Source organism: Cajanus cajan, chromosome 2 (assembly GCF_000230855.2).
Source record: "Cajanus cajan strain Asha chromosome 2, NIPB_CcT2T_4, whole genome shotgun sequence".
Classification (NCBI taxonomy): domain Eukaryota; kingdom Viridiplantae; phylum Streptophyta; class Magnoliopsida; order Fabales; family Fabaceae; genus Cajanus; species Cajanus cajan.
The window spans coordinates 2233147-2259613 of record NC_138518.1 but is presented as its reverse complement, the minus strand read 5'-3'; the positions used below and the strand labels follow the sequence as shown (position 1 = coordinate 2259613).

Here is a 26467-nt window from a genome sequence, read left to right as displayed (position 1 = left end):
ATGGGTTTACGAGATATACTGTAGCTTTGCTAACTGTTCTGTGTTCTAACATTTCGTTTTTTTTTATATATAATTTTTATGCTACGATTCTCCTTAATTTTGTGTTTATCCTCGCCTATTTGCTATTTGTCAAAACTCGCTTTAAATTATTAAATTTATACAAAATCTCACACCAATAAAATATGAGAAAAAATAAAAATTTATAAAATACAAATAAGATTTATTTATATGAGATCTTTTGGATAATAATAATTTATACCTAAAATCTTGATACTTAGGTGTCAAAAAGCTTGTTTTTAAAAAAATTAGTAAATTAAAACTTGACATGTAGCAAAATACATCAAGCTTTAATTAATTTGTTAATAGTAATATTAAGGTATTAATACAAAAATAAAATTTAACATGTAAAAAGATTTACGCAATTGAAAATTTTACTATAGAATATCTTAATCAAGTAACACCATATGTACATCTACCATATAGTGTGAGATTGACATGTTAGTTTCATGGAAGTTAGAGTCGACAAACGAAATTAAAAGCAAATAAAAGAAATATATATATATATATATATATATGTACGGGTAGGGAGGTCGGCCACCATCCTGTCGGCCATTGAATGACAGAACCAGGCAGCCGAATGTCAATCGGCCACCTGGATCGGCCTATCGTCACTTATTACCTTTAATCAAGTAATTAGGGGTTAATTAGTTGATTAGGGTGTATTACCTAATACGGTAAGTATGCTGCGAGGCCCATGGGGTCCGGGGCCCATAAATGACAGTATAAATAGCTTAGGATAAAAGGTAACGTCACTGTTCATTAATTATCCTAGAGATTCGAGTTTGTCCTGACTTGAGCGTTGGAGTGCCTTTTGCAGGTACCAACCCCCTCTTCAGCGTATCGGATTACTGGGTCGGGAGTCTCGTCGGCCTTCGGACTACTAGAAGACTTAGTGTGCCCTTCAGACAGGTACATTTGGCGCCCACCGTGGGGTCGAACCGAGACGATCTTAGACATTAATCGAGCAAGACAATGGCGATAACAAGGAGGACGAACACGGTAGATTAGCGACACGAAGAAGAACATGTCGAGGTGGTGGATGAAACCAACCTTTCTGAAACCTTCCGTCTATTGAAACAAGAGATGGAGGCTATGAAACAACAGCGAGAAAAAGATGCTAGGGAGCTTTCGGCCTTGAAAGCTGAGAATGAGGCACTAAGGAATCAAGACACCTCATGGAAACCTACTCAGGTCACCAATACGCAAACTCAAGGGTCGCACCAGTCCCATACGATCCATACATCGGTCCCTCGTGCCTCGGCAGTAGCACCTGAAAAGCACCCTTCAGCCTTACCCACTGTCGGTCGGCCCGCAGATTTGACAACTATCAGCTCACACCGACACCCTTTCACCCCCTCCACAATGCAGCTCTCTCTTTTGGACAATTGGAAATCTTTACCCATTGATAAATATGATGGTACCATTGATCCTGATGAACATCTTGATGTTTTTCTTACGCAGGTAACCCTGAGTACTACGGATGATGCTGCATTGTGTCGCATTTTCTCCACATCCCTCAAGGGTAGGGCGTTGAGCTGGTTCACTCGGCTACCCCCTAACTCGATCGACTCATTCAATACTCTGTCATCTCAATTCACAGTTCAGTTTGCAACAAGCCGTCCTCATAGCTTGACATCTTTGTCGTTGGTTAGCCTTCGGCAAGATAAGAAAGAATCGCTTCGAACTTTCATGGATCGGTTCAACAAGGCAGCCTTGGAAATCCGAGATCTTAACCCGGCGGTAGCACTTCATCACCTGACGACGGCTTTAAAACCAGGGCCATTCGTCAATAGCCTATGCAAGAAGCCTCCTTCAGATATGAATGATCTGCGCAGGAGAGCGGATAAATATATGCAAATGGAGGAGTTGGCCGAATTTCGAAATCAGGCCCGGGCTAACCAGTCGGCCAAGCCCGAGAAGCCAATCGAACAGACATACAGGGGGCGAGGCAAAGAAATAGCTCTTCGGGACCGACCCGTGCGAGGTCCCAAATACTCCAATTACATCCCTCTTAATGCAAGCCGGGCCGCGATACTGGAGCAAGCTTTGGCAGCAGAAGTGTTGGCGGTTCCAAAGAGAGCTTCCACTCCGCCACGCGCCGATACCAGCAAAACCTACAGGTATCACAGAAATCGCGGACACTCAACTGAAGAGTGTGCCACCTTAAAAGATAAAATTGAAGATTTGGTCAAGCAAGGCAAGTTGCACAATTTTTGTGGATCGACCAGCTTCATATCGTCCCCGCTCCTCGTCCCAGTATCGACACAATGATCGGCATGCGCAGGATCGGTCTGATAGACCTCGGCGCGAGCGAAGTAGGTCCCAAGAAAAGAAAGATGATTCGGCACCTTCACGTTGGAGGGTCATAAACACAATCGCAGGTGGATTTGCGGGTGGCGGCTCGACATCTTCTGCCCGAAAGAGACACCTTAGAGCTATTCGTTCGGTCAATAATGTGGATAGGCAACCTCCCCGACGATTACCAACAATAACTTTCACTGATGCTGATTTTCAAGGCATCGATCCTGAGCAAGATGATCCAATGGTGATCAGCGTGGAAATTCACAACTGTATAGTAAAGAAAACGCTGGTAGATCAAGGCAGTTCGGCAGATATTTTGTATTGGAATACCTTTAAACAATTGGGTATTTCCGAAAGAGAATTGGTCCCATATGACGATCCTTTGGTCGGTTTTGCAGGGGAGAGGGTGAACACTAAAGGGTATATTAAGCTTTTCACTCGTTTTTGTTTTGACAAACAGGAAAGCAGGGAGATTCAGATAAAATACATTGTGGTAGACGCTCACACATCTTACAACATTCTCTTGGGACGACCATCGTTGAATATGCTAGGCGCTGTTGTGTCAACTCCGCACCTAGCAATGAAGTTCCCTTCTGACAAGGGGAAAATCATCACCATCCACGCCGACCAAAAAGTTGCTCGGGAATGTTATTTTGCTAGCTTGCAAGTAGCTCCAATAGAAAGAAAATCAAAATCCAAAAGGGTACATGTTGTCAACTCTCCGGCATCAGTTGAAGAACCAGTTTGGGAACTCGACCCAAGAATGAATGATGAGGAACGTGTAGAGCCGGTAGAGTCAAAAAGAGAGCTACAGATCGGTTCGAATTCGGCTCAAGTCACATACATCGGTGCCGACACATCTGAAGAAGACTGTTCTATCTTGTGCCGGGCGATAATGAAAAACAAAGACCTTTTTGCATGGACACCTTCTGACATGCCCGACATAGACCCCAATATCATGTGTCATAAATTATCGATTTGTGCCGAAGCGAGACCGGTTGCCCAGCGTAAAAGGAAAATGGGAACCGAACGGAAGCAAGCAGTGGAAGCAGAGGTGACCAAGTTGCTAGCAGCGGGATTCATTCGGGAAGTTCACTACACCACTTGGCTAGCAAATGTGGTAATGGTGAAAAAGCCGAACGGAAAATGGAGAATGTGTACTGATTACACTAATCTCAATAAAGCATGTCCCAAGGATGCTTACCCACTCCCGAACATAGATCAGTTAGTTAACGGTGCCTCCGGCCACAGAATCCTCACCTTTCTCGATGCTTATTCGGGGTACAATCAAATCCCCATGCATCCCCGCGACGAAGAAAAAACAGCTTTCATAACTAATTCGGCCAATTATTGCTATCAGGTCATGCCCTTCGGGTTAAAAAATGCAGGGGCAACTTATCATAGATTGATGAATAAAGTCTTCCGGCACCAAATCGGTCGAAGCATGGAGGTGTATGTTGACGACATGGTTGTTAAATCCCACGACATTGCCCGCCATGTAGTTGATCTTGCCGAAGTATTCCAACAATTGCACCGGTATGACATGCGTTTGAACCCTGAAAAGTGCGTGTTTGGGGTATCAAGTGGAAAATTCCTTGGGTTTATGTTGTCGGCAAGGGGCATAGAAGCCAACCCTGATAAGTGCATGGCAATCGTCAACATGGTAAGTCCCAAGAACCTTAAGGAAGTCCAGAAGTTAGCAGGACGCCTTACTACGCTATCAAGATTCATCTCCTGTTTGGCCGAAGTAGCCAAACCCATTGTAGGATTGTTGAAGAAGATCAAGAAGTTCGAATGGTCTAAGAATTGTGAGGAGGCTTTCAAGACTTTGAAGGAGCGCCTCGGCTCGCCACCCATTCTTTCCAAGCCCGATCCCGCGATACCAATGGTGGTTTATTTGTGCGTATCAAACGACGCAATCAGCGCCGTTCTGATTCAGGAAAAGGAGGAGCAACAACCTATCTACTTCGTCAGCCAAATGTTACAGGAGGCCGAGACCAGGTATCAGCTTCTGGAGAAGATGGCGCTTGGGCTCATTCATACCGCTCGGCGCCTCAGGAAATATTTTCAGAGCCATCACGTCATTATCCGAACTGATTGCCCGATAGCCAAGGTGTTGCGAAAGCCAGAATTAGCAGGACGGATGATGGCGTGGTCTATTTAGCTATCAGAGTTTGATATCAGCTTTGAGCCACGAGGTCCGGTCAAGTCTCAATACTTGGCTGATTTTGTTAATGAATTGCAACCGAAAGGTCGTTTCGAGAATGACGTGTGGACCATGCACGTGGATGGCTCGTCAAACAGTCAAGGCAGTGGCGCAGGTATAATTCTTGAGGGACCGACAGGAGTGACCCTAGAACAGTCTTTACGATTCGCGTTTAAAGCGTCAAACAACCAGGCCGAATACGAGACACTATTGGCAGGATTGAGACTCGCACAAGAAATCGGGGCTACACGATTGATATGTTGGACAAACTCGAAAGTCGTGTCAGAACAAGTGAATGACAATTTCCAGGTGAAAGATTCAGGCCTGCTGAAATATTACCACTTGTTTCACAGAATGCGCAGCACTTTTGAGGATGTCCAAGTGAAACACACGCCGAGAGAACATAACGAGAGGGCCGATCAGTTAGCTCGGTTAGCAAGTAGTAATCGGAAACCCGGACAGCTACGAACCACACTTCACCTTGATCTTGCTACTCCAAGTGTAACACCGATCGAATGTATGACGATCGAAGAGCCTACACACACCTGGACAACGGAAATAATAGACTACCTGGAGCTTGGCAAGGAACCAGCTGACCATGCGGCTGCCAAAAAACTCCGAACTCAAGCGGCCAGGTATTCGGTTGTTGGGGGACAGTTGTATCGCAAGGGTTTCTCGGTGCCTCTTTTGAAATGCATCATACGGCACAGGCGGATTATGTCTTGAGAGAAGTTCACGAGGGCATATGTGGATCTCATTCGGGAGGGAGGACGCTAGCTATGAAAGTGCTTAGAGCAGGTTTTTACTGACCAACTCTCAAAAGCGATTGCATGCAGTTCGTCAAGTGTTGTCTTTCATGCCAAAAACATGGCAATCTTATCCATGCCTCGGCTGAAGAACTACACAGTATAAGCTCGCCATGGCCGTTTGCAATATGGGGAATGGATATACTCAGACCATTCCCGATAGCTAAAGGCCAATGCAAGTTTTTATTGGTCGTTGTGGATTATTTCACGAAATGGGTCGAGGCCGAACCACTCGCCAGCATCACAGCTGCTAATGTTCAGAAGTTCTTGTGGAAGAACATCATTACTCGTTTCGGCATTCCACATGCTCTCATAACCAACAATGGTTTGCAATTTACCGACCAGAAACTCAATCGATTTATCCAAGATCTCGGCAATCAACACAGATTTACATCGGTCGAACATCCGTAGTCCAATGGACAAGCCGAAGCAGCTAATAAGGTGATACTTACTGAATTAAAAAAGCGATTGGGGGACGCTAAGGGAGCTTGGGCCGAAGAATTGTTAGAAGTCCTGTGGGCTTATCGGTGCACGCCTCAGTCCACAACTCAAGAAACACCTTTTAGGCTAACATATGGCACCGATGCCATGATCCCTGTTGAAGTCGGGGAACCTTCCTTTCGGCGGCAACATTTTGAGGAGACAACCAATGAAGCATCGCTCCGAGCCGAAGTCGATATGATTGACGAAGTACGAACCAAAGCTCAGATCATAGCCGAAGCTTGCAAGCAACGAATGGCTCGTAGATTCAATTCCAATCTCACCAAGAGAAGCTTCAAGGAGGGAGACTTAGTCTGGAGAGTTCTGGGACCGGCAAGACGTAATCCACGGGAAGGCAAGTTGGCAGCAAATTGGGATGGCCCGTTTCGGGTCCGACATAGCCTTGATAAAGGTGCCTACAAACTTGAAGAGCTTTCTGGCAAGATCATCCCCAGAACATGGAATTCATCTCACTTGAAGACATACTACAGCTAATCGTTGTAATCTGATCATAATGTAATTCCAAGTTGCACTATTTTCCTTGATCGGTCTTTTCTCCCCTTGTAAAAAAGTGAAAAGGGGTTTTGGCCGACAAGGTTTTTAACGAGGCATATATCAATAAAGTACACTTTATCTCATTATTTGTTGTTGCCCTCTCGGAAATTCACGCAAAAGGCTTCCCTCCCGAGTTAATCAACTCGGCCAAGGATGTGCCTCGGAAAATCACGCAAAAGGCTTCCCTCCCGAGTTAATCAACTCGGCCAAGGATGTGCCTCAAAATCACGTAAAAGGCTTCCCTCTCGAGTTGATCAACTCGGCCAAGGATGTGCCTCAAAATCGCGTTAAAGGCTTCCCTCCCGAGTTAATCAACTCGGCCAAGGATGTGCCTCAGAAAATCACGCAAAAGGCTTCCCTCCCGAGTTAATCAACTCGGCCAAGGATGTGCCTCGGAAAATCACGCAAAAGGCTTCCCTCCCGAGTTGATCAACTCGGCCAAGGATGTGCCTCAAAATCACGTAAAAGGCTTCCCTCCCGAGTTGATCAACTCGGCCAAGGATGTGCCTCAAAATCGCGTTAAAGGCTTCCCTCCCGAGTTAATCAACTCGGCCAAGGATGTGCCTCAGAAAATCACGCAAAAGGCTTCCCTCCCGAGTTGATCAACTCGGCCAAGGATGTGCCTCGGAAATTTACGCAAAAGGCTTCCCTCCCGAGTTAATCAACTCGACCAAGGATGTGCCTCGGAAAATCACGTAAAAGGCTTCCCTCCCGAGTTGATCAACTCGGCCAAGGATGTGCCTCGGAAAATTACGCAATTCCGAGTGATTCCACTCGGTCTTGCTCAAGAAGCAACACAAGTCCGAGTGAATCCACTCGGTCTCGCTCAAGAAGCAACATAATTCTGAATGACTCCCTCGGTTTTACTCATAAGTAGCGTATTTCCGAGTGACCTCCACTCGGTCTTGCCCAAGAATCAATCCAATTCCGAGTGACCTCCACTCGGTCTTGCTCAAAAAGCAAGGCAATTCCGAATGACTCCAATCGGTTTTGCTAGCAAGACAAGCAATTCCGAGTGACCTCTACTCGGTTTTGCCAGCAAATCAAGCCAAGACCGATTGACCTCGACTCGGTCTTGCCAGTAAATCAAGGCAAGTCCGAGTGACCTCCACTCGGTCTTGCTTGAAAAGCAAGGCAATTCCGAGTGACTCCACTCGGTTTTGCTAGCAAGACAAGCAATTCCGAGTGACCTCTACTCGGTTTTGCCAGCAAATCAAGCCAAGACCAATTGACCTCCACTCGGTCTTGCCACCAAATCAAGGCAAGTCCGAGTGACCTCCACTCGGTCTTGCTCAAAAACCAAGGCAATTCCAAGTGACTCCACTCGGTTTTGCTAACAAGACAAGCAATTCCGAGTGACCTCTACTCGGTTTTGCCAGCAAATCAAGCCAAGATCGATTGACCTCCACTCGGTCTTGCCAGTAAATAGAGGCAAGTCCGAGTGACCTCCACTCGGTCTTGCTCAAAAAGCAAGGCAATTCCGAGTGACTCCACTCGGTTTTGCCAGCAAGACAAGGCAATTCCGAGGGACTCCACTCGGTCTTGCTCCAGAATACAAGTGTTTATTTTGATTTTTACAAACAATAATACCGATTCGGCTACTTATTACTTGAGTCTTACGTGCAAATTTGACAAGTACTTCGAATGAAGAAGACGTATTAAAGACACAAGTCAAAACGAGACAATATCATTACATTCTAAAAAAGGAGGCTCTATCGGCCCCCGGTCTACACTTGTTCAAACAAAAGTTAAAAATTACATAAGACCTATCAAGCACTAAACTACTCTTCCGGAGTTCGGGCTGCATCGGCTTGAATGACAGATTCGGGATTTCCTTCGGCCTCATTCTCAGGTTCCGGGTTTCCCTCATCCATGGTGTTTTCCTCGGAAGAGGTTTTGGCATCTTCTGCCTGGGGGCATCCTCTGGCTCTTCCCCATCGGGATTTGCCCCTTCAGGCATATCAGCAAAAGAAATCAATGACCCTTGGTAAAAATCTTGGGTCATATCAAACTCGAAGCCCTCTTCAAATTGGCCGAAGTGCTTGGCTTGCCGAACAGCGTGTTTAAACCCGGCTTCATGTTGAGCAACAATCTTCTCTTTCGCCTGCTCCTTTAGGCGGTTGTACTCGGCATGAGCCTCCTCCAGTCGGCGCCGCTCCTCATTAGCTGCTTTTTGAAGGTTCAGGCGAAGAGTATCATTGTCTCGTCGAACAGCATCCAATTCGGCCGACAGCTCCCGATTTTTGGCTGTCACTTCTTCATTCACCGCGATAGCTTCGGCGGCAGTCCTCTCGGCCTCCTCTAAACTTTGTTTCAGATGCACCACCTCGCCGATGGGTTCCATGGCTAGGTGATGGGCTAAGGCCAATGAGCGAGTTTGCACCTCGCAATAGAGTCTCCACTTGGCTCTTGCATCCAGGCTAGCCAAGAACTCCTGCCCGAAAGGAGACACAATATCAGGCCGAATCAACGTCTCGGCCGACACATCGTCACCAAGAAAGGCACGAGACATTAGCTGAGGTGGCACCACAATCACAGTCCGATTGGGTGATGCCTCGGGCACTGACTTGGCCTTCTTAGCGCGTTCTGGATTTTCCTCAGCGCCTTTCCTTTTAGGACGTTCTCGACTGGTCTCCTTTCCCTTTTTTCCCTTCTTTTTTTTTTTTGCGTTCGGGAGAAGGAGGCGCTCGGTCATCATTATCTGGTCGGGGGGTGAGTGCAACTTCCGAAGTGCCTACACCCCCGGCTTGTCTGACTTGCTTCACCCGAGCGGAAAGCAAGTTGCGAATATTCAGCTCATCGGCACCGCTGGTAACCATGATTCCTGCAAAAAGGGTTAGGTAAACATCAATAGAAATTTAATTGATAGTCGAAATAGGACAGATAACATACCTATCAGGTCATTCCACCAACGTGAAGATTCAACCAAGTTAATTAAAGACCTAGTCGGCAAGCGCCGAGGAAGACGAAGTAATAACTTCAGGTCATTCCGCTCTTCGGCACCACGTCGTAAGGCCGAGGGGCACGAGTCCAGTACAGCGGGAACAGACTTTTATCATCCTCCCCAAAGAAGAAGCGTCGTCCATTCGGCCTGATAGTCACCCGGAAAAATCCCGCCTTAAAATTCTTATATGACGAGGTAAAACTGTCCAACAGTAGCCGATCACCCACTCGGCTCAAGGAAAGCCACTTCGCCAGTATAGTAGGTCGGGAAGAGTAAAAATATAGAAAAAGGAGTGGAGAAGGCTTGATGTGGATACACTTACACAAGTGCTTAAAACCTTGCAATTGCGCCCAGCTATTCAGATGCAATTGAGTAGGAGCAACGTTCAACACCTTCAGCACCCCCATGGTAAACTCATCAAACGGCACCTTTACCTTCAGGTCCCGAACGAGGCAGTCGTACATATAAAATGACTCCATCTTTGCGCCACTTTGATCTAAACAAACAATGTCTGGGTTCGGGAAGGCGTTATTTCGGCAAGACCGAACTCCAATCGGATACGGCTCCTCCTTAGCGTCAAAATTTAAGCATTTTGTATAGTCCAGCAGGTTTGTGATCATAGTTATGTCTCGGTAACGTGAATAGTAGGAAGTTATCTCCCCATTGACCCACTCGTAACCGGGCACAACAGAGGGACCGTATCGTTGCCGATTCGAGACACGCTTCGTCTTTTCCTAAACCTCTTCACTCCCGCTAGTAGAGGTTTCCCCCAAAGAAGAAGCACCCTCATTCGGTCCATCGGCATCAATCGGCAGTCGAACGGTACTTCGATGACTTGACTCGCTGGACGATGTCCCCTCGGATGACGACGACCGAGAGCTGTCGGCCGAAGAGCTCGTAGAAGTATCAACCATGATTATAAAAGCTTACCAATTTCTTTGCAGAACAATTCGTAGTCAGATCAGCTTCGGAGATCTTCGGCTACCCCAATTCAGTTGAGAGCAATACGTGCGAATGGCCCTACCACTCACCTATTTATAGGCTCATCAAATGGGCGGGAAAATGCAACTTTTGAATTTGTGTAACCGTTCGATTCACATGATCTAATGGTTACAAATGTGCAACCGTTCACCTTACCAGGGCCACTGTCTCCATTTTACCCTTAAAGAAAGCTCCATCTTTCTTCAAGGATGGGGGGCAGTGTACGGGTAGGGAGGTCGGCCACCACTCTGTCGGCCATTGAATGGCAGAACCAGGCAGCCGAATGCCAATCGGCCACCTGGATCGGCCTATCGTCACTTATTACCTTTAATCAAGTAATTAGGGGTTAATTAGTTGATTAGGGTGTATTACCTAATACGGTAAGTATGCTGCGAGGCCCATGGGGTCCGGGGCCCATAAATGACAGTATAAATAGCTCAGGACAAAAGGTAACGTCACTGTTCATTAATTATCCTAGAGATTCGAGTTTGTCCTGACTTGAGCGTTGGAGTGCCTTTTGCAGGTACCAACCCCCTCTTCAGCGTATCGGATTACTGGGTCGGGAGTCTCGTTCGGCCTTCGGACTACTAGAAGACTTAGTGTGCCCTTCAGACAGATACAATATACATATATATATATATATATATATATATATATATATATATATATATATATATATATATATATAAGAGCAGGTGAAAAGAAATAATAAATTAGAAATAAAAAAATCATAGTTCTCCAAACAGTGACAAATGGTGATGATCACTTGATAGTTTTTATGTTACTCTAGATTAATGATACAATTTAGAGTCTCTATTTTTATTTGCAAATAAATTTTCATTACTAAAGTCAAGCGAACAAGATGTGTCTAACGAAAACATTTGCACAATTTCATACACATACAAATAAAAACAAAAGCACAAAGATGCATGCCAAAATGTACGTGAATGAGCATTAGAGGCTGTTAGTGTAAAATTACATGATCAATTTCGCTAATCCCAGAACGTCTATGTTGGCCACATATAACATATTTCTTCAACTAGTTTGCCTTAAAAAATATGAATAATACTCTTACTCCCATCATGCATTATGTATTCCATGCATTCCAAGAGACATGACCCTTCCCAACACTCCCACAACGTTGTTTTCTACCTTAAACTACAACCTCCTTCTCCCTCTCCTTTAGCTAACCCTATTCTAAAAGATCAAGAGATGCCTAATCTAAGAGCCCACTGAACAACTAAATTAAACTCTCTTTTTTTTTGTGACAGCTACCTCACGTACTAACATATTCATAAGAACTAATGAAACAACTAAACCCTAAATCCTAAAAACTACTTGATTAAAAATAAATAATATTTCATAAAATGTCTCAATGGATAGAGCTGTATCCCCTACTGTATGTAAACTGCAAAGGATAGATTGGGTTTCCGCGTAAAAGATAAATGTTTATATTTTTTTAAAAGTTAAATTGTATTTTTTTATCTTTTATTTTATTTTTTTAGATTTATTTTAATTATTTATTTTTTATAATATTCATTTGGATTCTTCATTTTTTAATTTGAATTAATTTGATTCTTTTAAAATATTTACTATTTTAAATTTTTAAATTTTTTTAAATTTTTTTTACTTATTCAAAATTTGAAACTTGTTTTATTAGTCAATTTACATGAAAATAATTGAATGTAATTAAAATTTAAATAAAAAAGTATAAACACGATAAAAATTGTACAAAAATAATCCAAAAAATAACAAATTTTAAAAGAATATTAATTTCATGTTATTTTTTAATTGTCTATATGATATATTTTTCATATGATTTTCACTATATTTATATAAATTTTTGGATTCCAAAGTGAATTAAATTTTATAGTTTTCAAATAGATAAATTTAAAGTTTAAATTTTCACAAATTAAATTAGTCAAAAATTGATTCAAAATCATGTTATAAAATTGAAAATAATTATTATTTTAAAAAAATTAAATTAAACTAAATATAAAAGATAAATGATCAAAATAAATATTCTAATAGATAAAAGACTAAAATAAATCTAAAAAATAAAACAAAACACCAAAAATATAATTTAGTCTATTATTTAAATTGATCTCATCTTAGTTAAATTATATCGGGTTTAGAGAGTAAATTGGTGTTTAATTTGTAACTATTTTTTTTATATAATTTTAGCGTCTTATGTATATTTATATAAATTTCATATTATGTTATTAGTTATATTTTAATTTATATTGAATTAAACTTTTGATTTTTCTATTTTTATCAATTAACAATTTTGATCTTTATTTTAAAATAGAGACATTTAGTCCCTCTATTTTTTAAAATATGAAATTTTTATCCTAACATATTTAATGTTTGTTGATCGTTAAATTTTATCATTGACCATACCTTTTCACCAATTATGTGACATAGCATGTAGGGGTAAAAATTTAAATATTATATAAAAAATTTATTTGTATATAATAATTTATATTTATTTTATTAATAAATCTTATTTACATCTTTTTATCTTCAAATATCATCAAGTTATTGAATGTCACATAATTTTATTTTTTATTTTTTTAAGCACCTTCTGTGTACTTCTTAATTTTTTTTTAAAAAAAGTACTTTTTATAATTTTTTATTTTAAACAAACCAACCTAATATATCCTAAGTTAAATTATAATTTCGGTTATTTATCTAGTTTTTATATTCACTTTGATTCTTTATCTTAAAAATATTCATTTTAATCATTTATCTCTTCAATTTTTTGTTGATTTGATCTTTTTAAGATATGATTTTGAATTTTCTTAACTGATTTAAGACATGAAACTTTTAACAAGTAAATTCACTTATAGAAAACTATGTTATTCAATTCACCTTTGAGTCCAAAAGAACTTTAAATATAGTAAAAATTGTGTGAAAAATATATCTCACAAGTAGCTAGAAAATATTGTGAAATTTAATTTAATTTTTTCATTTACTTTTTGGGCTTACTTTTATAAAAAAATTTCAAACAACTTTTGATTTGAATTTAAATTGCATTTAATAATTTTCATATAAGTGAATATAATGAGATAAATACAAGTCTCAAAATTTGTCGCAAATTATTAATAAAAAATTATATTACAAAATTAAAAATAATCATTATTATTATTCTTTTTTGCTTTTGCACCAATGTTTTAAAACTTCACTTTAAATTAACTTGACTCTATTGGGAGATAAGTAAAACCAAAAAAAATGAACATTATTTTAAAATGACCAAATAAATCTAAATATAAAAAGGCTAAAATAAACATTTTAAAAGATAAAAAATTAAAATAAATCTAAAAAATAAGATAAATAATAAAAATATAATTTAGTCTATATCTTAGAATCAAGTAAAAATCTTTAAATCGAGTATAACTTCTAAGATAATTATTATAAATATCAACAAATAAACAAATGTACTCCATATGATAATTTATAATTAGGTAAAAGTGTAAAAAAATTTGGACCATCAATACATAAATTATTTTCTCAAGTAAAAGTTAATCGTATTTGCATAGAATAAAATACCAATTATTACGAATATCAACTATGTACTCTAGAAAAACATATTTAGAAATGTATGATCAAACGATAAACTAAAAGTCACTTATATTATTAGTATGTTCAATATAATTTTATTTTAATGTTATTATTTAAAAAATACGCCTTATTTCAAAAATAAAATTTGATGTAATATTTACAGTTCTCTAAAAGTTACTCATATTAACAATATCAAGCTCAAGCAAGACACAATTAATGGGATTAAATTGACATATAAAGAGCAAACAGAATCAGCTATTATTAAGGAAACAGATTGCTACAAATCAAAAACAAATAAGTCGTTATTCAGGAAATCTGGTGCAGCAAATCAATTATAATTTGGATTGTTTTATTTCAAATAATGGAGCATCATTTGTTACCTTATTTAGAAATCAGCCTTTATCACTATTTGTAATATATTTATCCTCTCACCCACTGTTTTATGTAGCGTTCACGTTTCTGTTTTACAAACATTAAATTCACCTTCCAATTTTCTTCTTGGTATCAAGAGCCTTTGTGAACACCATGACATCCTTATCTCTCAATGTTGGTAATTTCATTACCCTCAAACTCACACCAGCAAACTACCCATTGTGGCGTGAACAAGCTTTAGCACTTGCAGAAAGTCAAGATCTGGTGGGACATCTCACAAATGAAGATCCTGCCCCTACTCAATACACCACTCCAGATTCCAATAACACTACAAGCTCAGAAATATTTACCCCAAAATTAACTAACGAATTTGTCACCTGGCGCAAGGCAGATCGTCTTCTCCGAGGATGGATAATCGGAACACTTTCTGAAGAAGCTCTTGGCCTCGTTATTGGCCTAGACACGTCCCATGCAGTTTGGGATGGACTTAAGGATGCATACGCGGAAGATTCTCAAGAACGTGAATTCACGCTCCGTCACCAAATTACATATCTCCGCAAAGAGGATGATCGCACTGTTGGAGAACACATTCGCATCTTTAAAGGCCTATGTGATAACTTAGCAGCTATTGGGAAACCTATCCCAGATAAGGAAAAAGTTTTCTACCTCCTCACTAGCCTTGGTCCTGACTATGAAACATTCACAACAACAATGCTAAAGCCTCCTAGGCCATCTTACTCTGAACTAATCTCGCAACTCTAGAGCCTTGATCAGCGACGTAGTTGGTTCTCTAGCCACACCAATATGAAAAACTCACTTACTCCTCACATGGCTTTCTATGGCCAACACACCAACAAAGATCTCACCAGTCTTCCTCACAAAATCGTGGGATTTCTCAATCTTTCACATCAACCGGGCGAGGATTTCATGCCCAAACACCAAGTAATCAAACTCGAACTCACTCTATCGTGACCACTTAGCAGACACGTCCCCCGCCACCGGGAGAACGTCATATGACATCTACAGAACGCGAGCTATATCGAAATGAGAAGTGTCAGTATTGTGGCAAGATGGGTCATATAGCAAAAATATGTTGGTGGGTGCCTAAGAAACCAACTCAATCTGATGATATACCACAAGCTCTAGCTGCACTCACCCTAGATAACACAATAGCTGAAACAGAATGGACCTCTGACACTGGAGCCTCCAATCATATGACAGGTAAACTGAGTATGCTTAATAACATTAAAAAATATTCAGGTACAGATTCTGTCCTTATTGGTGATGGTTCTTCTCTACCAATTCTTGGTACTGGAGACTCATTCATCAAGCAAAGGAATGTTACTCTACCCCTTCATGATGTCTTACTAGTTCCTTCCTTAACAAAGAATCTACTTTCTATAAGTCAATTAACTAAGCAATTTCCTGTTAATTGTGAATTTTCTATTGTTGATTTTTGTGTTAAGGAATGAGAAACAGGGAAACCAATGATCACAAGGAGGCGCAAGGGTGATCTATATGTACTTTCTCCCTCACTTGAATTGCATTACTCTCATCGTTTCAAATCTGGATCAGCAGACACTTGGCATCAACGCCTAGGACATCCTCAAACTATAGCTCTATAATTGCTAAAGAATAAAGGGTTAATTGATGTAGTAGGAAAAGTAAAATCTGAACATCTTTGTGATAGTTGTCAATTGGAAAAGCTTAATAAATTACCTTTTTCTTCTTCTAAACACTCTAGTTCTACTATTTTTGAAAAAATACATTGTGACTTGTGGGGACCTGCCCCAATTTTATCTATTGGTAAATTTCGATATTATGCATGTTTGGTTGATGATTTCTCTAAGTATACGTGGATTATTCCCTTACACCAAAAATCTGATTTTTTTCCTACTTACATATCCTTTGAACAGTATGTTAAAAAACAATTTAACAAAGAGATAAAGATTTTTCATTCTGATGGAGGGGGTGAATTTATCAACTCCAAATTATCAAATCATTTTACTTTAACAGGTACTGTTCATCAAGTTTCTTGTCCATACACCCCAGAACAAACAGGTATGGTTGAAAGGCGACATAGAATAATACGCGAACTAGGTATGACCATGTTGTTTCATAGTGGTGCTCCTTTGTTTCTATGGGTTGAAGCTTTTACTACAGCTGTCCACTTGATTAATAGGCTTCCATCATCTTCCCTTAATTTTGAAACTCCATATTTTGCTTTGCATGGAACACACCTTGACTACACTTCACTTCGAGTGTTTGGGTCTAAATGTTTCCCTTACACCTGGGACACACGACGCCACAAATTTGATCCAAAAACTACTTTTTGTGTCTTTGTTGGATACAGTGATAAATATAAAGGATATAAGTGTTTTCATCCTCCTAGTAAGAAATTTTTCATCTCTCGACATGTTGTTTTTGATGAGTTAATATTTCCATATAAGAAGCCTACTAGCCAAAATAATGCTCCCCCTACTACACAACATGTCATTAGTATTTTTGACTCTTGGTTACCTCACACTAACTCTGACTCTTGTGCAGATTTGTCAGCCTCTCCGTCTACTTCACCATGGTTAAGTCCACTACCCACAACCTTGATACACTCTCCTACTGCACACCTTCCCGTTGCAGCTTCTCTCCCTTCTATCAATCCACTACCATCCTCTCTGGATCAACTTGGCACCACACATGAGTCAATCACTCAACCGGAACAAACCCCACACCCTGAAGTTGAGCACCATGAGTACTCCACACAACCTTCACAATCTGAATATGTGCTTGAATTTGGGTCTCCCACCTCACCTTCTTCACATGAGCCCGTCTCATCAACACAAACCCAACAACCACAAGATCTACCTTTGCATCTGATGGTTACTCGTTCACAACGCGGAATAGTAAAGCCTAATCCAAAATATGCATTACTTTCTACCTCCTCTGAGAACATCCCACGCAACCCACACAACATTCGTTCAGCGCTATCCCATCCTGGGTGGAAGGCTGCCATGGGTGAAGAACTTGAGGCTTTACACAAAAATAAAACTTGGCAACTTGTTCCTCGAACTTCTAATATGCATGTCATTGGCTCTAAATGGGTTTTTAAATCCAAACTCAAACCAGATGGATCTCTAGATCGCCTCAAAGCTCGAGTTGTTGCAAAAGGATACCACCAAGTTGATGGAGTGGATCATATTGAAACCTTTTCTCCAGTAATTAAGCCAGGAACCATCCGATTAATCATCATTGTCGCTCTTGTTCAGAAATGGCATATTCATCAACTTGACGTCAAAAATGCCTTTTTACATGGTGTTCTCTCTGAAAATATATACATGGAACAACCTCCTGGAGTGGCTGATCCTAACTCCCCAAACCATGTATGCAAGCTCCAAAAGGCTCTTTATGGCCTCAAACAAGCACCTCGGGCCTGGTTTGATCACTTTTGTTCATTTCTTCTTAAATATGGTTTTTTTTGTAGCATGGCTGACCCATCCTTATTTATTTCTCACACTAATTCTGGATCTATTATTCTTCTTCTCTATGTTGATGACATACTTCTCACAAGATCCTCCACCACCCTCGTTTCTAACTTTATTAATCTCTTGCAATCTGAATTTGCCATGAAGGACTTGGGGCCTCTTCACCACTTCCTAGGAATTGAGATACTTCCAACAGATGATGGCCTTCATCTATCTCAATCACATTATGCTTTAACTATCCTTGAACGAGCTAACATGGTTGATTATAAACCGATGAGCACACCTCTTGAATCCAAGACCAAGTTCACATCAAATCACACTTTTCTTGAGGATCCAAGTCACTTCCGTGGGCTTGTTGGAGCTTTACAATACCTCACTTTTACCCATCCTGACCTTTCATACAGTGTTAACTATGTGTCTCAATTTATGCATGCTCCAACTATTATGCATTTCAAAATGGTTCGGCGTATCTTGTGATATGTCAAAGGCACTATTAATGTAGGTTTACATTTTACTTATAACACGACACTTGATCCTTTTGCCTTTTCAGATGCAGATTGGGCAGGTTGTCCTACCACTCGACGTTCTACCACTGGCTACTGTACTTTTCTTGGAGGCAACCTCATATCATGGTGCGCAAAGAAACAACCCATTGTCTCTCGCTCTAGCACCGAAGCTGAATATAGGGCTATGGCTAATACTGCAGCTGAACTCACATGGCTAACATTCCTTTTGAAAGACCTCCGCATCCCGCTTACTTATCCTCCCACTCTTTATTGTGACAATATTAGTGCTCTTCATCTCACCATCAATCCTCACTACAAAAAAAATTAGATTTAGCGACCACCAAAATCGGTCGCTAAATTGCTAAAATCGATCGCTATTTGCCTTAGCGACCGAATTTAAGTAGTCGCAAAAACCCTAGTCGCAAAGCTATATAGCAACCAAAAAAAATTTTGTCGCTATTTAGCGACCGAAAATTTTGGTCGCTATTTAGCGACCAAAAATTTCGGTCGCAAAATGATTGCAATGATTTTGGTCGCTGATGTGTATGGGGACCAAATTAGTGACCGAATAAATCGGTTGCTAAATCGGTCGCTAAAGATTTATTTTTTATTTTATTAAATTTTATAGGCATTGCAAATTTGATCGCTACGAAATACTCATATTTGGTCTCTCAAGGATTCTATTTCACAATACTTCACTTTTCGGCATGTTTTGTCCTTAATTACACAATTTTTGGGAAATTTCTCAGAAGGTCACCCATCCCTATATTACTCCAAGTCAAGCACGCTTAACTGTGGAGTTCTTATGAGATAAGCTACACAAAGGCATATGCATATTGTCAGTATAGGTAGTACAAATTAATTCATTTAAGTCATCCTCAAATATACAATCTCATACTTATACTATCTTTGGATCCCTCTCATTTCGGTGTATCTGAACCGTTATAAAAATATAATAATATATTTAATAATTATATTACCAATAATAATAATTATATTATATTTCATTAATCTTTATTTATATATATTTACTTTTATAATTAACAATCTACTTATTTCTATTTAAAATTAATATTATGATACAATTTAAATTATCTATTATAAATTTAAAAATTTAAATAATAGTTTTTATATTGTAAAATGAGAAGCGTTATAATAACACTGATATAACTTTTACTAAGTATTACATTGTTCAATAACTTTATATTAAATGTGAATTTTGTAAATCGAACCGTTAAATTGAAAGTTCATATCACTTTATATGTTTATATCAAGTTTTGTTAAAATTGAACAACAACTTGAAGGTAATCAAAATGCTCATATTTTAATATATTTTGAAATGTATATGTTACGTCAATTTTATTTTACAAAAATGAAGTATCAAATCATCTTGAATTCATATAAAATTTTGTATATATGATCTAAGAGTAAAAAACTTTCAATCTAACGGTTGAATTTATAAAATTCACATTTAATATAAAGTTATTGAGCGATGTAATACTTAGTAAAAGTTACACCTGTGTTATTATAACACTTCTCCTTTAAAATATTATTTTTATAAATTAAATTTTAACATTTTAAATAAATTATTAATTAACTTAATATATTTATTCATCTTAAATCTAAGATATAAAATTCAAAAAATGTATTTATCCTTGTTTTATTTTCTAATTATCAACCATTAATAAAATACTAATTTAAAATCTTATTAAGTTATATCATAATATTTTCATATCAAGTTTAAAACCAGATATTAGTTATAAAATATGTTAATTTGCATTGGAATTTTATTTCAACATGAAACTTTAAAATAAATGTGCGAATAAAAAAAACTCTGTTAAAACAGTCACGTATTCTATTTGATAGAGAAAAAGCAAGGAAACGCATTGTGATGTATTAAAAACTGATCAAAAAGAACCAGATGGTGGTTTGCCCAATTAGTTAAGGGGGAAGACTTAAGATTTTCTCCACGTAAGTATGTGTGTGGATTCGAGCTCTACTATCAGCAATTTTAGCCTTTTTAAACAAAGCAGGTGTAATTGTAATAAAAAGGAGGTGTATATATCATAAGTTAAATACTATGAACATCTATGAGTAAATTAAAATCAAAGGATAATAACTTTTTTAAATTACTAAAAAAAAATTCATTTTATAATTGTTTCACAAATTCTTACTAATTTTTTTATAAGTCAATTGCTTTTAAATAATGAAACTAGCATGATTATATCAATTGAATTGAATGATTAAACCTAACTTTTAAAATAACAATTGAAATAAAATAAGATTCATGAAAATAATTTTAAAATATATTAGGTAAATAATTTTTATATATAATAAAATTAAAGACAAGGATTAAAATAATCAATGGAGTTAATGTAATATTCATTTATAAATATTTAAATAAATTATAAGTAGCAAGGTATTATTTAATTGATATTTAAAATAAAATATTTTATAATATCTAAATGAATTAATTTTTAAGATAAACTATTATATACATGTTTAATTAATATAATTTTAAAATATATATGTACAATTAGATATATTTTAAATAAATATTTTTATATTAAAAATTAATTTATCATTAAACAAAATAAAAATATTTCAAAATATGGTTGTTGTTGAATCAGTTTCCCATGGTGGGATCATATTCATATATAATAATAGAATCATGTCTCCTCAAAGAAGCGATATCTACCCCAAAGTACTACGAGCATAATCGAAGATAGATGGTATAACGTATTTTAAGTAATTGATCTCATGTGTTATTGGTGTATATATTTATATATATAATTTATTTTATAATTTTTATTTATTAAACTAATGGAACATTAATTATATTTTATCAATTTTAAATTTGTTTGATAAATTTTTATTAATCCTTATATAACCAATTATTTTTAATTTAATGGAACTAACGTGTTTATATCAATTGAACTAGATGTTTAAGTCAATTTTAAAATTAATAATGAAAATAAAATAAGATTTATTAAAAGAAGTTTATTTATCTTAACAAAATTAGAAAGCACAATAAATTATGTATTTTCATATTATCTAATAATGTAATAAAATATTAAGCATGGTAAAAGAGAAATAAATTTCTCAAGAGAAAAATAAATAAATTTTCTAGATAAATTATTATTTAAATTAGTCTATTTTTTTTTAAAAAAGATTCAATTAAAAATATTATTATTTAATTTTCATTTATAGCATTATGTTTCTCATTTTTTAATACATCATGATATATTAGTTATCTATTTTAAATTATATAATTTGTATTATTTTAAAAAATAAATTAATTTTATTGGGAGGGTATTGATTTTTATTTCTTATCAATAATATTTTTATCATTATAAAAATAATATTATATATTTTTATATTTGCTTTCATTTAAAAGAAATATATTTCTAAATTTTTAAAAAAATTTACATTTAGCGATCGATTTTAATTTGGTCGCTAAAATTATTATAAATAATAAAATTTTTATTTTTTTAGCGACCGATATTAATTTAGTCGCTAAAATTATTATAAATAATAATATTTTTTATTTTTTTAGCGACCAATTTTAAGTTGGTCGCTAAAATTATAATAAATAATAATATATTTTTTTAGCGACCGATTTTATTTTGGTCACTAAAATTATTATAAATAATAATACTTTATTTTTTTAATGACCAATTTTAATTTTGTCGCTAAAATTATTATAAATAATAATTTTTTATTTCTTTTTTAGCGAATGATTTTAATTCGGTCACTAAAATTATTATAAATAATAATATTTTATTTTTTTAGTAACCGATTTTAATTTGATCGCTAAAATTATTATAAATAGTATTTTTTTTTTTTTAGCGACCGATTTTAATTTGGTGGCTAAAATTATTATAAATAATAATATTTTATTTTTTTGGCGACTGATTTTAATTTAATCGCTAAAATTTGTATAAATAATAATATTTTTTTTATTTTTTTAGCGACCGATTATATGCCACTAAAAAATTCGGTCGCTAAATTGGTCGCTAAATAAAATTTGCAACCAAATCAAATTCGGTCGCTAATTATGTCGCTATTAGCGACGATAAAAAATCGGTCGCTAATTTTGGTGGCTAAATTGACTTTTTTTTGTAGTTCCTGTCTTTCATGCCCGAAGCAAACATATTGAACTAGACTATCATTTTGTTCGTGAACGAGTTGCTCTTGGTCTTCTTGTCACTCGCCACGTCCCCACCAATCATCAAGTTGTAGATCTCTTTACTAAACCTATGTCAAAGGCTACACTTATGCATTTTTTTCCCAAACTCTGCCTTCAACCTCGGCCTCGTTTGCGGGAGGATATTAACAATATCAAGCAAGACACAATTAATGGGATTAAATTGACAGATAAAGAGCAAACAGAATCAGCTATTATTAAAGAAACAAATTGCTACAAATCAAAAACAAATCAGTCGTTATTCAGGAAATCTAGTGCAGCAAATCAATTATAATTTGGATTGTTTTATTTCAAATAATGGAGCATCATTTGCTACCTTATTTAGAAATCAGCCTTTATCACTATTTGTAATATATTTATCCTCTCACCCACTGTTTTATGTAGCGTTCACGTTTCTGTTTTACAAAGATTAAATTCACCTTCCAATTTTCTTCTACTCATAGTAATTTCTCAAAACAATGATTTTTTTTTTTTTTACAATTTTAAGCAAACACGTTGAAAACTTTCAAAAGTATTTTTCCTTCAAAATAAAAATATTTTTTCATGAGGAAAAAAAAACTAAATCAACCGAAGTTTATATGTTTATCTTTTATTTCTGTGTTTTTTTTAGAATTTGAAAAGTTTTTTCCCGCTAATTCCCAATATATTTTTTTTTGTTGCAGAGAAAAATCGTTCAAGTTCAGCGCCAATAATAATAGATTGAAGATTCGAGAGGATTTTTATCTTTTCACAACGGAACTTATCTCTGATCAAACAACGACGATAATCATATTGTTAGTAAATTATATCTATAAAAATAATCAAATAAAATTATCGCTATAAAAGGAAACCCTCTCTGCTTCGATTTCAGACTTTCAGAACTCAAAAAGCATTCATTCTATTCTATTCCTCTCTTCATCTCTCCTTCTGTTCTCTGTGTTGCGTTAGAAAATGGTGAACGCTTCAGTGGTTCGCAACGTCATTGGCATCATAGGTTCGTTCTCTTCTTCAATCGCAACTACACCAAAATGTTGTCTATCGATCAATTTTTCTTCATCGAGTTTTGATTAATTTGCATTGTTTGCGTTTGGTTTCGTTTACGTCGGAGACGTGATTCTAAGGAGAACTTCAACTTCAGTTTCAATTGCTTCCGAGTTCTGTTTAATTTTTTTTCATTGCTTTAAGGATAAAGCTTACATGTTCAAGTGTTATTATACTCTTCGATCGAAATTGGAGTAAAATGCGTAATGGCGGATTTTATTAAACGTGAAAACGCATATTATTGAAATCTCCGATTCCGATCAAAGAAGAACACTGACGATATGTCGATATCTATAATATTTTATCTTAGTTTTGTCATTTAATCGATTAATGCATGAAAATAAATAGAAGGAGAGGAGATATATTATTCTGTTCAGTAGTTTGTGTTTTATGTATATGTGTTTTGAAATCTGATCGTTATCGCTTTTTTTTTTTTTGTGTGCAGGAAATGTTATCTCCTTTGGTTTGTTCTTGTCACCAGCGTAATTAAACACACTCCCTCTCAGTTTACTTTCTTTTTCTTTTTTTTATTTTATGTTGTGTGTTGATGTATGTACGTATGGTTGCATGGTTAGTTGCGGCTATCTTTAACGCATAGAAGATTCATAGATAAAGCTTTCAATGAAAAATTCAATTACGATATTATACAAAAAAAAAAATTTGACACCTTTACAAATATTTTATATTTTGATGTACGAAATGTGGAGTGGTGTTATAAATAGTAATGTATAAAATTTTGAGTTAATTTTTATGCATCTTTATTTATTGAGAATTTTGTTTTTATATTATTTTTAAATTTATCATACAAGACAATTTACGATTGATACACCAAAATTGTTTACACAATTGTGATTATTTATTCCAACATTTTGTGAAGTAGTTTTCTTTTTAGATAACAATTATTGTTTTAAGAAATTAAGATCATGGATCTTTTGATATTTTGCAGACCAACTTTCTATAAAATTATAAAGAAGAAGTCGGTGGAGGAGTTCAAGCCTGATCCTTACGTAGCTACGGTGTTGAATTGTGCGTTTTGGGTGTTCTATGGAATGCCTTTTGTGCATCCTCATAGCCTTTTAGTCGTCACCATCAATAGCATTGGGCTTGTGTTCGAGTTCGTATACCTTGCCATATTTTTCACCTACGCAACCACCAAAGGACGAGTGAGTTGTTATATCATTACTTATTTGGAAGTTTTGCCTATTGGTAATTAGTGTTATAAGTATATATGCTTGTAAACCTCTTCAATATGGATAAATTAATATAGTATAAAATACACTGGATGCTGATCAAAATTAGCAATATTCCTGTGATGCGTAAGATATAATCCCGTAATTATGTGGAAATTTTCTGTCTTGCGGTTTTACTATAAAAGGAAATATTCTGGTCCTGTTTTACTATAAAATATCACCTGTTTAGTATACACATCTTTCAATTTATTGATTTGATGTTAAACAACTTTTCTTTATCCTTTTCCTTTCCACGCTAATTTGATCCTTAATGCGAATTATGAAAACTTGTTCTCTGCTTATATTTGTATAGACTACAGAGGAAAATACAATTTCGTGGAAAATATACTTGTATAGAAATGCATGCCTATTTTTGAGCTCTGCTAAACTGACTGAAAGAGATACTTTTACAAAAATTTACTTAAAGAGATACTATAAAATACACAATCTATTTCATTAAATGAACTTCTATTTTTCAAATTTTTTGCTTTCTTTTTAATTCAATTAATTTTGAAGTCCCGAAACTGAGTTGCTTAATTAAGAATGTGTAAAAGATGCTTGGCATCATTTCTGTTCTACCACTCACCGTCTTTCTTACTTAATTTCAGAAGAAGGTGGTGCTTTATCTTATCATTGAGGCTATTTTCTTTGCTGTCGTTGTTCTTGTAACAATGCTGGCACTGCATGGGACTACCCGAAGGTCATTAATAGTTGGTATTCTCTGTGATGTCTTCAATATTATGATGTATGTGTCTCCTCTTACAATCATGGTAAGTCTTGAATTTATATCCCATAATTAACTTACATTATGAGATCATACTTTCACATATGAATTGAAGTCTATATTATACAAAATTTCATTCTAACTTTTAATGGTATTGTGGTATAAATAATTAATGAACAGGCAAAGGTTATAAAAACAAAGAGCGTGAAATACATGCCATTCTGGCTCTCTCTGACTAACTTCCTGAATGGTTTGTGCTGGACATCATATGCTCTCATCCACCCTTTCGACCTCTATGTCCTGGTAATCATAGTTACTTCACTTTGTATCATTTTTTCTTTTATCTGGCTCATTGTAGTTCTTGAATTAAACTTCTGTGAACCATGTTTCCTTCGTATATTCTTGCAGATCAGTAACAGCATTGGAGCAGTCTCTGGACTTGTTCAGCTCATACTGTACGCTTGCTACTGCTGCAGAGGAGAAAACAATGATGATGTCAAGAAGTCAACTGAGCTTCAAGTCACTGGAATGCCCCCTGATGTTGAAGCTTAATTTCTTCTCTATGTTTGACTCATTGATCTTCTGACGTGCATATATATTGTATATATAAGCACGGTTTTATAATATGCATGTGATAGTGTGATGCATACATAATTGAGATTTTTTTCCTTCAATTTTAGCTATAGAATCCTAAAGTAGAGTAGATAAATAGATATTTTATAAGACCATTATATCCAAAAGTTTGAGATTTATTACATTTTGCCATGCTCTATCCGCTGCTTGCATATTTATTTGATCAGGTCTTGGTAAATATTATCTTCCGCCTCCCCCCTCCCCTTTTTTTATTTGAATTATTCGTCTCTAATTTAAATTAACTTGCTGTATAAAATATAAATTTAAAAATAAGTCAAGTTTTTTCCTTTCTTTTAAATGTAATGATTATAGATAATTATATATTGTGAATAATTATATCTTTTTTAAGAATTTAGGATATCAAAATTAATTTATAAAATAAAAATTATTTCTCATTTATATA

At 36.3% G+C, this 26467-nt stretch overlaps 2 protein-coding genes across 2 annotated transcripts; both read left to right on the top strand.

The window, feature by feature from the left end:
* The first annotated feature begins 4639 nt into the window (after nucleotides 1-4639).
* On the top strand, nucleotides 4640-5293 carry LOC145954069 (uncharacterized). The gene has a single exon (XM_083067747.1). It carries the CDS (start codon nucleotides 4640-4642, stop codon nucleotides 5291-5293), a length of 654 nt encoding a protein of 217 aa, XP_082923873.1.
* A 17961-nt stretch (nucleotides 5294-23254) lies between these two features.
* Nucleotides 23255-26201, top strand: LOC109812581 (bidirectional sugar transporter SWEET6b). Its single transcript, XM_020376575.3, has 6 exons — nucleotides 23255-23431; nucleotides 23924-23960; nucleotides 24425-24641; nucleotides 25316-25477; nucleotides 25612-25734; nucleotides 25840-26201. Exons 1-6 carry the CDS (start codon nucleotides 23389-23391, stop codon nucleotides 25981-25983), a joined length of 726 nt encoding a protein of 241 aa, XP_020232164.2. The 5' UTR covers nucleotides 23255-23388; the 3' UTR covers nucleotides 25984-26201.
* The last annotated feature ends 266 nt before the right edge of the window (nucleotides 26202-26467 follow it).